Here is a 15,535-nt window from a genome sequence, read left to right on the forward strand (position 1 = left end):
TATACACACACTTTCACCTCATATACACTTCACTTTCGTTTCTGCGCAGAAATCCCTTTCATTCAGTAACACAGTCTAGTCCAGAGGAGTTGCAACTTAGAGAAGGATCTTTTAGCTTAAAATTTTGGACACTGAAATTGACTTGCGCTATTTATCGCGTTGCCTCCTTTTCGCCTATTTAAAACAATACTATCGTGTGATTTGTATCATGTGGGCATACCAAGACTCTCCGTTGCGTAATATACGCTCCGTGCGTCGGCCCTTGCGTCGCATACACTCGTTCTGCCCCTTGTTAGAGACACGTGTACGTAAGCCAGGTATGTCCACAGTAACACAACTAACACGTTTATCAATGTAAATGACCTTTAACTGTAATCATCTACTGAACACCACACAGAACTTCCTTGTATTTTAGGCAAGCCGTGTGCGTGTTTTACAAATTATTTCCTTACGTATTATTTTTACTTTTTTTAACTATCAATAGCAACAAATCTTTCTTAGCACGTTATCAATTATGAAATGGCAAACAGGAAAGTGAGATGTGAAAATTACACAAATGAACATGCAATTCTAAATTAATCTAATAACATACATTGATGTAAGCACACGCATATAGATATTACATATATGTACTAATCACTATTACTTATGTGAGACCTTATTCAGTGCTTCTAATTTGCATATGAATGTGCTTTTTAACTCTCTGAAGGCGATTTCTTTCAACACTGCTAGGGAACAAAACCAGTTACACAGGTTCATTTGCATTTCAATGGCCATCCTGCACCAAGCAGAGAATCCTAGAATAGGGAGGTAAGGAAACCAAAAGAAAAAAACCCAAAACTTTGTTTTATCTGTGTATCGTTCTTAAATCAAATACTCATTCCACTATTAACTTATATCAATCTCTATCTGAACCACTCATGATTGACCATGACATGGACTAAACAAATGCATTAAAAACTCATTAAATGATGATTTCTTTTTGACAATGGATGGCTGATTATTTCCTGAGTCATCCGAAAATCAGCCGTTCAAAAAAATAAAATAAAAATTTGACCTTCCCAAAATGGCCGCTGCTCCTCCCCCTTCCACATCCATGTGGGTTACACAAAATGGAGGACAGACCATGCGGTTCCTTTTGTCATAAAGAAAATCATCATTCAAGCCCCTAAAGTTATTCTAGGCCTGAGCTTAAAAAAAAACACTATATCAAGGCTATGCAGCAACTTTTAAATGTACTTTTAAACCTACTTAAACAGATAAACAATCTAATCTTAATCAAACACGATATGATCCATTTGAACCTTGTTTTGCAACAATAAAAATACATTTTAGCATCTTAAATATTATGAGAAACGCCTTGTCCCTTAAAATTTCCTATCAGCGTCTTACTGATACCACAACAATACATTAACGTGGATGTTTTTTTTTTTTTTTCGTTAGCATTTTGCGATGCGTCCATCATTAGCCGGTCAATTACAGCCACGTTTGTAATGTACAATGCATCATTAAGAACGTGATATCCCGTGAGAGCCCCCAATTGATAGAGTCAGATATCTACCTTTTAACATTAGCTATATACTAATACCGTGTAGCCGTAATGGCTGCTAAACCAGGTGCACATGCTACGCACTCCGTACGCTATTTGCGTATGAAGACCTCGCACGTGGTACGCAAATTAAGTACACACGCTGTGCTGGGTGTACGGAATACCCACAGCGAGCATACACATAGACATTAACCTTTATAAACTTTAAACACAGAATATGCTTACACTGTAAACCTTAATACCGTGGTACTATAATGCATTTAACACTGAACCTTTGTGAGTAAGCAAGCTGTTTGAGCAATTGAGATACTCAGAAACTCTTTGTACTAGCTAGGGAGACACAGACACCCTGCTGAGGTTCCAACACCTTTACTAACGAGCTTTTAGATATATCAAAAGGGGTACACAGTTACAGCTTATACACTACAAGCTAACATATAATTCTAACAGAATATCTAGACAGAAATATACAATAGCGTCACAATCTTATACTATAACAGAGTGAGAGAGAGAGTATGGCCAATACAAACAGGGAACGAGTTGATTACAGAGAATTACTTACACACACTGGGAATGATCGCTGAGCAGCTTCTGGTACCAGCTCCAAGTTAGTCAAGATGAAAACCGTTTGTGGAGAGTCAGAGAGCTGCTTCAGGCTGGCTTGTTCTTATATACACTACATACAGTACACTACAAAGGGACCTATAATCTCATTGTTCATTGGACACAGGAATGTCTCCTCGCATCATAACAAAAGGTCATAGGTTAGTTTGAACAGGTGGGCTGTGACTATTAAAATCTGCTCAGGTGGGAGGGAATCGCCGGATTCCCGCCGCATGGATAATGAACTGCAAATATATGAAATGTCCAGAATCTACTAATGGCCATAACTATACGCAGGAGCGATTAATCTTTACCTAACCAACACCGGATTGTTGCTATTAAAATACTCTTCGGTTAGGTACCAAACACATCTGCTCAAACCCTGTCTGGCCCTTCGTACAACAAAAAGAGGAATTCCTTTGTCCAGGGACCAACTACACTAACCAAACTTACTGTTACTATTAAGGGGAACATTATCTATTAAACCTGCTATATGGATTTATTAAGTAGCAATTGTGTCGCTCGCTAGACGCACACAAACTCTACCGTAAATGCACATACCATGCGTTCAAGCGCACGCCCGTAGGGGCGCCGTCACGCAACTGCGAATATGTGCACGCACGCCAGAGAAAGTGCATGTGCAGCGGGCGAGCGCATGAGGTGAATATATGGCAACGTGCAGCATGATATTTTTCTGACTTTGACAATACACAGGGGTGACACGTTGTGTCATAGGAACAAACTAATACAGACAAGCACATAACTTTATAATTTTACATAAGTACATCAAGAATACAAAAGTGAGAGGGCCCTCCTTGCATCAGTCTAGATTCTAAAAGGACTATGATTGGGTACAAAGAGGAGAGCGGGGACGGAGTATTGAGATGCAGAGGCTGGAGAGTTAGGTTGAGGGAGGTAGCTGTAGTGATGAGATGGATGTTAAGGAGACATTGTAAAGCTAGGAGGCTGGGTGAAGTCTGGTTGAGGAGTAGGAGGGCATTCCAGAGGTTGGGGTTGGCACTGGAGAAATCCTTAAGACGAGAATGTGAGGAGGTGATCAGGGAAGAGAAGGAGGCGAGTGTTGGCAGAGCGACATAGATGGGAGGGGTGTGAGTTGAGAAGAGGCTGGAGATATAGGCAGAAGATGAGCAGCTTAGGTTTTCTAGGTGAGTGAAAGTTTGATTGTGATTCTGAATAAGACAGGAATAAAGTGGAGCCACTGGCAAAAGTGGGATAGTGAATATGGAGCACTTGGAGAGGAAAATTAGGTGGGCAGAAGCTGGGTGAGGTGGATTGTCATCAGATAGGAATACCAGTTATCAACTACTGTCCGTTCCAACTGGAAAAAATTACTAAAGCTCTACTTTAGACCAGAAGGGCTTTTTCTTACATGAGGACCAAAATTACTTCTAGTTTCTCTGGTTTTAAAATTGAATAAATAATGACTTTATACAACAGTGCATGCTTCACATTTCTCCTTCTAGAACCCTTTTAATTAATAAATTAATGTGTTCATTGTTCATATAATAGGAACACTTGAGTATTGAGTCATGTTCCGTGGAACTGTGCCCTTATTTATTGAAATATCTTAACCAAACTGTCAACCCTACTAAAACATAATAGGGTTCTAAATAAAGTTAACTTATATGTAGAATAAAGCATAAAACTCTCTCGTTGATAGGAATATAAGCATCCTTGCCGGTGTAACTAGTTTAGTTTGTGAAGGAGAACAGGGCACTCATCAGTGATTTACAATCTACAAATGTGTATTATCCCTAAAGCTTAGTAAGTACCACATGGATCTCTAATGCATCTTTAAGTACTCAATTACATTGAAATAGCAAAATTAATTTGTAATTAAAATCCATCAGCGTTTTTAGTGCCTTTTACTGCTACCTAGAGTAGAACATAATGTTATAACCAGGTTAATGAAGTGACCCAGCTTTGTAAACACTGTTCTGTGTATTTAGCTGAAAACATTTTAAATCTGTAATAATTTCCATTTGGTAACGATCACTTTTCTAACATGACCTTTATATATTTGTCTCAGGGGGGTCCCTACACACAGGAACTGGGTGCGAAAAATTCGTTTTGCACCAGGGAAAGGCAATCAGAAACTAATCGTGTTGTATAATGACGGGGCAGAAGTTTGGGATACCAAAGATGTAAGTGTTTTATTAATCTTGCCCCAGAATTGGCAACGTGTTATTGTTGAAATACATACACATGCTAAGGGGTCGATTCTGTTAGATGCAACCTATTTGCCTCTCCTGCGGTGCAACGGACTCATGGATTTTTGTTTGCAACCCTACTGGGCTGTGTACAAAAATCTATGAGTCCGGGACGAGTTGCAGGGCCGTTGGCAGTGTTTCCTTACAGTTACAATGGAGACCCCCCTCCCCCGTGTTTAATTCCATTGATCTCTAAGGGTCCTTGCAGAAATATATTGATCCAAGAAGGACAGTTGCAACAATTTTTTTATTCATATAGATTCTGCAGTTGCTGAAATATTGCTTTTGTTTTCAAGTACTGTATTATCGCTGCTTTAGCGATATTCAGATGTTTAGCCTGAAACCTCAAGACATCAATAAAAAACACTAAAATTAAAAGTGTTTATTTTTTTTAAATTAATTAATTTGCAGCATTTGACTATATTTACGTTTATTTCATTTCACATTTTAATTATGGGTTTCTTTGAAAGTAAAACTGTATTCAAAATGAGAGTTTTAAATATTTTGTATAATTAAAGAACATTAGGTTTTGGGTTTCTTTACACTGGAATACACAGATGAGTTTGATAATAGTTATTTTGTTACAGGGATGCTGCATGTTTTGTTGCCGTGTTGGGTATTGTCAGTTTATGACCTGTAGAGGTCACTGTTGCTTCAGTCATTCATGAGGATTTCTTTTTCTGACTTGATATAAAAATAAATAAATCCTGCAGCAGATGAGGCACGTAATGCTAGAGACATTTTACAGCCGGATGTGCTTGTTCACAATGTGTTCAAATCTTAATCATGTAACCGAAATTGTAGGGGGAGATAGTGGACCCTACTTTTAGCCCTCTTCTGAGTCTTCTGAGGTTTGAGTGACTGGAACCTTCCCCCCTGTTTTGGCCTATGCCTGTATAGGCACCGATGTTGTGTACAATGCACTAGATGAAGTTGGGCAGTAGCATCACCATGTATTACAAAGGGTGGTGATACCTGCGCTCACCTGATCACTTGACGTTTGAGTCTAAATCAGCAGAATTGCGCAATGATATATTTGTAGTGTCCTTTATTGAGACACAAAGCTCAGGTCACATACATATATATATCCAGACAGAGTGCATCATACATGCATGCATGGTAGTGAGTTACAGATAATCAGCAAATCCTAACACATGCAAATGAACGTGAATATGATCTGTGGACCGGATTTCCTGGGTGCCACAGTCAATCAATCAGATCCGTGCTGAAGTGCCAATTTATGGACCCTCTGAAGCTTCATTAGCAGATTCTGCTATAATAGTAGCATCTGCTACTGCTGACAGTCGCATGCTGGGCTCCGCCCAGCACAGGACAAGGCCGCCCAGCATGCTGATCTCCATCCCGTGATACGATCGCAAAGTAATTGTGATCGTTTCGCAGAATCAGAAATGAAGGTTGTCCCCATGCAGACGCAGCCAGGCTGAGTATGCAGGCGCAGCACCGCCTTTTTTTTAATCGCAGCAGTCACGTGTGATGTCACGCGGCTGCCCCTAAAACAGTCCAGACACTCTAGCGTTGTCCGGACCACTCCCCGTCAAAACGCAGCGGTGCCGTCCCCTCGATGCCAGCTGCTGTCATTCAAATTGCGTTTGCATCCTTCAGGGATGCGATCACTTTGCAGACATCCATGCACGCAGGCTGTGGACTTTGTGCATGCGCCGGCGGCGTAGGAGCCCCCTCTGTGATTTTTGCTATTTAGCAAATGAACCTGACTGAGGGCCTATATTTGCCTATAATGTCTGTAAATTACTCCAGATACTTATTTGGTGTTGTGTCTTGTGCAAATAGGTAAAGTAGCTAAGAATATCAAAAGCTGTTATCAAGCCTTATACATGAATCCTGTGTCACAACAGAGAAATTCACCGCTCTGGTATCGAGATTTTGTGCAATGATTGTTGGTATAGCAATATATAATTGGGTCTTCTGAAGGAAATTCTTATACTCTTTTATTCTTGGTACTGTACAGGGCCGTCTTTTCGTATGGGCTCACTGGTTCTTGCCCAAGGGCCCCAGGAGTATAAGGGCCCTAGGCTGATAGCTGAGGGTCTCCTCTTTCCAGGGGTACCATATTTTTTTAAATCGGCCCTGGGGAACCGGAGATATCTGACTTGAAAGCAGTGGTCCCAATCCAAGCCTGTTAATTGCTCTTCCCAGCAGTGGCGGATCTAGACTTAACTTTTAGGGGGGGCGGTTTAATAATTATAACTCCTCCCCCTAATCATAGCCCCTCCCACTTAGTAATACCCTTCCCGTTTGCTTCTAAAATTTCCTATTGTTGCCATTACTAATAAAATGTTGCCAGTTAGTGGAGAGAACCCTGCGCACTGGTGATACAGACTGGCGAATCGCCATTCCTTCCATCAGGGGTGGTAGAGGCTAAGACACTAGGGCAATTTAAATATGCATGGGATAGACATAAGGATATTCTTACAAAGAAATAAGGATCACATAAGGTTAGAGATAAAAATAATGTAAAAAAAAAAAAAGGGGCAGACTAGATGGGCCAAGTGGTTCTTATCTGCCGACAAATACTGTTTCAACAGCACACAGATTGAGCCGAAATTCACATTATAGCACACTGAATGAGCCGTAATTCACATTATAGCACACTGAATGAGCCGTAATTCACATTATAGCACAATGAATGAGCCGAAATTCACATCATAGCACACTGAATGAGCCGAAATTCACATCATAGCACACTGAATGAGCCGAAATTAACATCGTAGCACACTGAATGAGCTGAAATTCACATTGTAGCACACTGAATGAGCTGAAATTCACATTGTAGCACACTGAATGAGCCGAAATTCACATTGTAGCACACTGAATGAGCCGAAATTCACATTGTAGCACACTGAATGAGCCGAAATTCACATCGTAGCACACTGAATGAGCCAAAATTCACATTATAGCAAGCAGAATGAGCCAAAATTCACATTATAGCACGCTGAATGAGCCGAAATTCACATTATAGCAAGCAGAATGAGCCAAAATTCACATTATAGAATGCTGAATGAGCCAAAATTCACAATATAGCAAGCAGAATGAGCCAAAATTCACATTATAGAACGCTGAATGAGCCAAAATTCACAATATAGCACACTGAATGAGCCAAAATTCACATTATAGCAAGCAGAATGAGCCAAAATTCACATTATAGCACGCTGAATGAGCCGAAATTCACATTATAGCACACTGAATGAGCCAAAATTCACATTATAGCACGCAGAATGAGCCAAAATTCACATTATAGCACGCAGAATGAGCCAAAATTCACATTATAGCACGCTGAATGAGCCAAAATTCACAATATAGCAAGCAGAATGAGCCAAAATTCACATTATAGCACGCTGAATGAGCCGAAATTCACATTATAGCAAGCAGAATGAGCCAAAATTCACATTATAGAACGCTGAATGAGCCAAAATTCACAATATAGCAAGCAGAATGAGCCAAAATTCACATTATAGAACGCTGAATGAGCCAAAATTCACAATATAGCAAGCAGAATGAGCCAAAATTCACATTATAGAACGCTGAATGAGCCAAAATTCACAATATAGCAAGCAGAATGAGCCAAAATTCACATTATAGCACACTGAATTAGGCAAAATAATGCAGGGACATAATGCAGGGAGAAGAGGGGGGAGAAATGGGACACAGGGGAAACCCCCACCCCCCCTCCCCTCCACACAGACACACGAGACACCTACTCATAGATGGCACACACTGGAGGCCGGGTCCCGCCGCGTTATTGGGAACTGGTGGAGAGCGGTGCAGCGCGGCGGGGGACGAGGAGAGAGAGAGCGTCCTAACGCGCGTACAGGGAGGAGGAGGGGGCGTGGTCAGAGCAGAAGCTGCTGTACGCGCGTGAGGACGCTCTCTCTCTCCTCGTCCCCCGCCGCGCTGCACCGCTCTCCACCAGTTCCCAATACCGCGGCGGGACCCGGCCTCCATCCCGGTGGCGGTATATCTAGGGGGGGCGTTCGCCCTAATCGCCCCCCGCTAAATCCGCCACTGCTTCCCAGCCACGTATCTCGGGTTGTGTCTGACTTAGAGTTTTTCTAAGGGTATAATCCAAAAGCTGGGACTCTCCCCTTTTGGTGGACATTGGCAGCTTGTCTCTACTGTGCCCAGAAACAGAGATGTCAGCCTTCCAGCAGCTGGTCCCAGGGCCTAATATGCAGTTTTAGATTTTCGTTGGTGGATTGCTCTGGCTCCTGAACTCTGATCCCCAAGTCCCCAGTACCTCCTGAAAGTTGGGACTCTCTAGTTTTCTTTATCCCATTCAAAGCTAAGAAATATATTTTCAGGAACTTGAGATATCTGCAGTAAAGCAAGCTGACCTCCCACCGGAAAATTATAAATATTAAGCCCACTCCACTATACACCCCTCAACTAAATATTAAAACCCCCCTTCCACCCTGGAAGTCAAATACCATGGCTTCTTCAATCAGCCCAATGTCCCCTTCTACAGTTTAGCCCCATCTGTGCAGTAAAGGAGTATTTAGCAGAAATTACTGCTCCAGGTCCTGCATGCTGAGCGGAAGACAGAATACCCCCTACCGTCTGCGGGACATCAAAGCTGCCGCTGATAGCACCCCCCACCCCTACCGGTGTAGGATGGGTAGGGGGCCCAGTGCATTGCTGTGCCCAGGGGCCTACACTGCTGTTAAGACAGCCCTGGTACTGTATGTATGGCCATTAGAACAGGTTCAGTCAGTATTCACTGCTCTTCCCAGACACCCTCTCTATAGCCTTCCAGCGCTATCACCACCCTCTGTATGACAAGTGACAACCACGATTACAGGCATTACACACTGTTACACAGTAACTACTGTGTGTAACAGTCTCTTGATACAATAAACTACATATAAAATTAATAAACTGCATATTAAATTAGTCACAGATGTATAGAGACGATTTGACACCCTTACAATAGCTCAGATATTTGACATTGGATGCAACTTTGTTCGAAAGTTTATTATGCAATTATCAGATTTTGTTTAGGTGGGTTGCAGCGCCCCCTAGTGGATTTACAGTGCATTATCTTAGGTGTCATCTGATCTGATATGCTCCTACAATTTGTATGTATATGTGTATATACTGTACATTATACATATTGTTTCTTGCATTCATATAAAGCAAGTTGCTTTTTAGTTGAAAGTGGTTCTTAGGAAACAGTGATGGGCCAAGTTAATTATCAGACTCCTTGCACATTGATTATGGTCTGTTAGGGCAGTGAAATTTGATTTTATGGTTGTCAAGAAAGTAATTTGCACCTTGTGATGATATGTCATCCAGCTTCTGCTTTTGCAGTCCACCTGCTTCAAGTATAGAAGTGTCTGTACGAAGGACTGCCTAAATATAAGCTATATATAAAATAGAACAATTTGTAGAATAGGCAATAATCTAGATAGTTAAAGGTGGAACCTCCCTCTATTGCACATCTCTTGCGTTCAGCTACAGTACGTCTAAACGTTGCATCTGTTGGTATACTGTAAACACTTTTGTACGTACTGGCTCTGTGATTGGGTGTTAGCGAAAGAATAAGGTAAGGGGGTGTGCTACTGACGGGAACATAGAAAATCTCGTGATGGGTTAATCTGCACTTGTGTCAAGGGATGATTAACCAAGCCATAAATGAAACAATCTACCACAGGGTGGAAGCAGCCTCAATCACAATCTGCACCCACAGGAATATATCAAAATAAATAGCATCACTGATTTATTGATTTTTTCACTGCATACAGTTATGTTATAGATTTGGATTGTGTTGCATAAAAAAACATTCAAGGCAACAAAACAGTACTGTGTGTTTCTCAGCAAATGACTAAATAATGTAGCAATAACATTAGACACATTTTCTATGCATGGATGGTGACTGATGAGTAATCTATATTAAGGTAACAACCATATAAATCAAAAGCGATATTAAGCAATTGCTAGCTTTGCAACATCTTCATTAACAATTGAGCCATTTGATAGTTAACAAGGATGATATTCAGGCAGGCTCTAATATACATATTCTTTTATGTATTTACTCACTCCTGATCTAGATTCAGATGGTGAGCAGCATGCGTACTGGGAGGAATGTGAATTACCGTGTGCTGGACGTTGACTGGTGCTCCTCAGACAAGGTCATCCTGGCTTGCGATGATGGCTGTATTAGAGTCCTGGAGGTGTCCATGAAATCTGCTTGCTTTAGGATGGATGAGCAAGAGCTGATAGGTAACCTAATATCCAGGGTCAGACTGGGGTACAAGGGAAACCCCCAGTGGGCCCCTCTGTCTGTTCTAGGGATCTTGTTCCAGACTGTGCACGTGAAGTATATATTATACATATGTTACATTGTACTGCACTGCACAGGACTAGGGTATATTTTATACAGTGCATATTAGTTAACATATAATTATGATGCATGGACTAGCAGTATTTACTATATAGATTTACCAAGGGGCACAGACCACGCACTCTCTAATGGTTAGCCAAGTCTTCCCTCTAAAGGCTGGCCACACCACTAAGTATGGGCTCCCTATCACTGCATTCTCCCGGAAGGCCCTTCATGTTCCAGTCCGACTTCTCCTAACTTCTGGTTATGGGACAAAGGCACCAAACACAGTGTCTAAATGTTGTATTATAGACAGGGCAGGATTAAAGTTTGTTGTGGTCACATTGAAATACCTACCAGTTTGTATTATGCAACACATTGTATCGGGTATGCAGTTTATGCAACACAGTTCCCTCAGTATGCAGATTACACTACGTGGCGACCCCCAGTATGCACATTATACATCACTACTGCTACTGATTCTCACCTCCCTGTTGTAGCGGCCTCCCACTAACTTTATGGCTCCATTAAGCGTGATGTATACCTGAATCTATGCATAGGGATCCTGGTCATTATGTCTGATCTCATTCCTTTCAGTCCTCTTCCATGTGCAAAGACTGAAACCTAAAAACACATGCTGAAATTTCAGACATCTAGCATTTCTCTTACTGGAGGCTTTCATGCCGACATATAGCCGTACCCACTTAATACTTACTCAGGAGCAATTTGAAACAATTCTTAATTTGTTGGGGTCTACAGAGAGTGGGAAAATCCAGGAGAATATTACAGCTGTAGGTGGTATCAGATGCTGGTGCGGCACTCCATGTGTGGGCAACATAAAAGAATTAGGGACAGAAATAGTAAGGGCCCATACACACTCAACGATAAAATGAGCGACGTCGCTCATTTTCCTCCTCCTTGAGCGACATCGCTAATTTTATCGTTAAGTGTGTATGCCGCCAGCGACGACCGATGCGTGGCCCTGCGGGTCGCCAATGATCGTCGCTGTCGGTAGGGCATGCATGCAGGATCTGGACTGTCGTCCACGACCTGCATGCAGGGCTGGCGGAGGCGTGATGTCACTAAACGATATGAGCGGTCATATCGCTCAGTGTGTACAGTCGGCCGCCGACCGGCCGGCCCGGGAGGGGGAAACATTAGACAATGACGCTCACAGAGTGACATCGTCTAATGTGTATGGACCTTTAGACTAGACTCTAAGTAGGGGTGATGACACTGGAAATGTTCATTCCTAATTTATAAATTAAATGTGACTGCAGGGAGGGTGTTAGTAAGCGCAGTTGGTTGCATACAGGCCGTCATCTTAAGGTCATGTGGTAATGACTGGTGGTTGGGGGTAGTACCCCCAGAATAGCAATGTTCCAGTCACTGGACTAGTTGGGAGGGAAGGTTAATTCGGATGGGATTTTGCATTGTGACTTTCTTATTTATGTTGTCAGATCCAGTCTGGTGTCCGTACCTGCTGCTCCCAAGGGCATCCATGGTCCTTAAAGCTTTCTTGCTTCACCAACCATGGGGGGAGAAACATTCCTTAGACATTACGGATGTGTAAGTTGTTTTATATGAACACTGATTTACATGGAAGTGGACTCCAATATTGACTCTGTGTTGACACTTTGGTTCTGTTTAGTTCTAGTACTTAAGCAGGTGACTAAATCTTACCTGTAACCACTGCATAATATGTATGTGCTATGTAATTAACTGTGTACAAGATTTTATTATTATATCTTATTATACCCACAAAGGGTACTTTTCCAGAGGCCAATCAGGATGTGTAACCTGGAATCTGCTTTCAAAAAAAGTGATTTCTTTAAATTTTATAATAATTATTTTATTTTTGTAGCGTTCTTTTTCAAGTAGGACACAAGGCACTTATTATTTGCAAGGTTTTAGAAGAAGACCAGCACCTTTTTTACAGTATATCATTCATTTCCAGTACCCATGTGATGTTATTTCTCTGCTGACGGCTGCAAGCTGCCCCTTGGATGCCACTTGTTAGCTGAACGTTACTTGTTATGAGCATTGGTCAGCGGCAGTGCCCATTATATGGGAGGCTGCAGTTTCTACCTGCATTGCGAGCCCTGATTTGATGTCAAGAAGATAGAGTCCAATCAAAGCATTCAGCACTCCTCTTCCATTTTCTATAGTGACTGTTTCAGGACTCATTCCCTCTACTGTTTGCATAGAAAGTATGGGTAAAATGGTAGTCCGTTTCAGGAGCTCAGGAAATAAAAATCTACATTTGTCGGTTTTCTCCTGTCATTTGTTACCTTAGGTTTAAAAAAAAATGTTTAAGCATAACAGGACAGTGTATCAGTCTGTCACTTTTCAGTCTTACAATGTCTTAGCGCAAATTTTAGTGCTGCAGTGTCTCACTGGAGAAGTGTTGCATAGACTCACGCAGCCATCTCTTGTTCCCCTGTAATTTAAACTTTCGCCACTTGATCATTTGGAAAACACAGCTTAGTTGCTTAGGCGCCATTGGTGAAATCTGATTTCTCCATGGAATGACCTTTGATACAGATTGCAAAACAAGAAAAAAACTAATATTTTCTACAAAAGTCAATGACAAAAAGTGTTTATCTCCACTTGATAGATCTTATGTTGTGTACACACGGTGAGATTTTTTCTTACAATTTTGACTATATAGTCAAAATTGTAAGAAAAGTTAGTGCAGATAGCAAGGTGAAAGTCACCTTGCGATCCCGATTCGATGCCGTTGCGCGGTCCTGCGCGTTCGGCATCGCAAGCACAGATAGACTGTGCAGGCAAGTCAATTTTGACGATCTCTATAAAAGACTACCTTGTGTAGTGTATAACTGGGATTTCTGTATTATTTTATTCTCTGTGGCAGGGAGCACAGGTCAGATTTCACAAAAATCCTTTTAACAAGGCTCCACAGTACCCAATGGTGAAGACCACATAGAGGATAAGGCGCTTGACCTGTAGCCCCTCCCCCAGCTACAGGCACCATCTACTGGTGGTGTTCCCGCCCTGGAGCTGCTCCTTACTCTCCCTCACTCCCTGGCAGAGATTTGGGCGCTTCACTCTTCTGCTTTCTTTCTCATCCATTGTGCCAGGCTACATACAGCTACAGTATCTGGGGCAGGTGGGTACGGATTTCTAGAATCCGTGTAACTGTAATTGGTGCCCGCCTGCTTAGAGAACTGTTCTCACTACATCCCTGGTGGTAATCGTTATCCGGTCAGTAGATGTGGTTTAGGTTTAGGCACATCAGTGCATATATCGCCATAAGTTCTCTGCAGAGAAAAGTCACAGAACTTGGCCATTCTTTGGTTTTGGGTTTACATGACAGATACTTATCTTCCAATGAGGGGCAGCTGAAAATGGCTGCTTGCAGCATCTGTTATGTCGGGCACTGTTCTCCTTTCTGCTGCTCAGGAATTGGTGGGAGAGGTGATGATGGGAAGGTGACTAAAAGCAATTATTTCTTACTGTGTTTATTATAGTGATTATCCGGAACATGACGACTTAAAGAACCTGATTCAGCAGCAGATCAACTCCTTGACCAAGTGAGTATCAGGTAGCGGTTTAGTGCTCTAGTGAAACTGACATTATGCACCCTGGTGACATCTTCCAACATGTCTATATGGACGAGGTACTGTATACATATGACAGCTTTACATTACTAATACATGATGGCTGATTTAAGCTTTGTATTTTCTTCTAATAACAGTAGTAATGGAGACAGGGAATGCATACCTTTTCTGCAGCGGGGTACACTGTGTTCCACAGGGAATACATCATGGGTGAAGAGTTGGATCTTGATCCAGAGGCACCAACAGGCTAAAGCTTTGACTGTTCCCAGAATGCATTGCAAGGCCTCCTCTATAACCCCGCCTCCAGACACTGGAGCTCAGTTTGTAAGTTGGTGCCTGTAGAGCAGGTCACTTAGCAGGGGGGGCTGCACTAGGCAGCCCTGAAAATAGCTTTTGTTAGAAGATTCTTCAAGGGCTGCAGCACTTTTATGTCCTAGTGACATACTGTGCTGCGGCTCCAACACCTCCCCAGCAGCGCTGCAGACTCCCGCTGGCCGAGTTCCTGGGTACTTGCGGCAAAGGCGCTACGGTTTCCAGACACATGCCACTGGCGCTCCCCAGGATCACGTGGCTGCTTATTTGGGAATAATTTGGGAGGTAAGAATGTCCCCCAGGTGGGACCCGCCGAAATCACGTTCCGGTCGCGGTCTTTGGAGACAGACCGCGACGCTGTCGTGGACACTGTGTTAGAGCGGGACCCCACTATATCCACCAGGGCAGGGAGCACAGGTCAGATTTCACAAAAATCCTTTTAACAAGGCTCCACAGTACCCGATGGTGAAGACCAGCATAGGGGATAAGGCGCTTGACCTGTAGCCCCTCCCCCAGCTCCAGGCGCCATCTACTGGTGGTGTTCCCGCCCTGGAGCTGCTCCTTACTCTCCCTCACTCCCTGACAGAGATTTGGGCGCCATCTTTTCACAAGTAGCTGCGGATGATCTCCGGGACTGCAGGGCAGTGTCTCCTCTGTAAATCCACCTGTTTACTCAGCGCTGTGCATTTACAGTCACTTAAGTATTCCACATGTCATTTTAGACCGTGTTAGTTAAGAACAAGTGTACTTCTACCTGAATATTTAGTACAAGTACTCTGAGATATACATCCAGTATCTGATTGTGCATTGTTCTATCTATCTATCTATCTATCTATCTATCTATCTATCTATCTATCTATCTATCTATCTATCTATCTATCTATCTATCTATCTATCTATCTGT

General features: G+C 42.4%; 1 protein-coding gene across 1 annotated transcript in view; it reads left to right on the forward strand.

The window, feature by feature from the left end:
- The window catches only part of WDR11 (WD repeat domain 11), a 251,037-nt gene that overhangs the window by 194,432 nt on the left and 41,070 nt on the right, over positions 1 to 15,535 (forward strand). Inside the window, exons 18-21 of the mRNA XM_063961836.1 lie at positions 4,203 to 4,317; positions 10,467 to 10,638; positions 12,199 to 12,307; positions 14,230 to 14,292. Coding sequence (XP_063817906.1) covers positions 4,203 to 4,317; positions 10,467 to 10,638; positions 12,199 to 12,307; positions 14,230 to 14,292 — 459 coding nt within the window. The remainder of the gene's footprint in view (positions 1 to 4,202; positions 4,318 to 10,466; positions 10,639 to 12,198; positions 12,308 to 14,229; positions 14,293 to 15,535) is intronic.

The sequence above is a fragment of the Pseudophryne corroboree genome, chromosome 3 (genome assembly GCF_028390025.1).
Source record: "Pseudophryne corroboree isolate aPseCor3 chromosome 3, aPseCor3.hap2, whole genome shotgun sequence".
In the NCBI taxonomy this organism is placed as follows: domain Eukaryota; kingdom Metazoa; phylum Chordata; class Amphibia; order Anura; family Myobatrachidae; genus Pseudophryne; species Pseudophryne corroboree.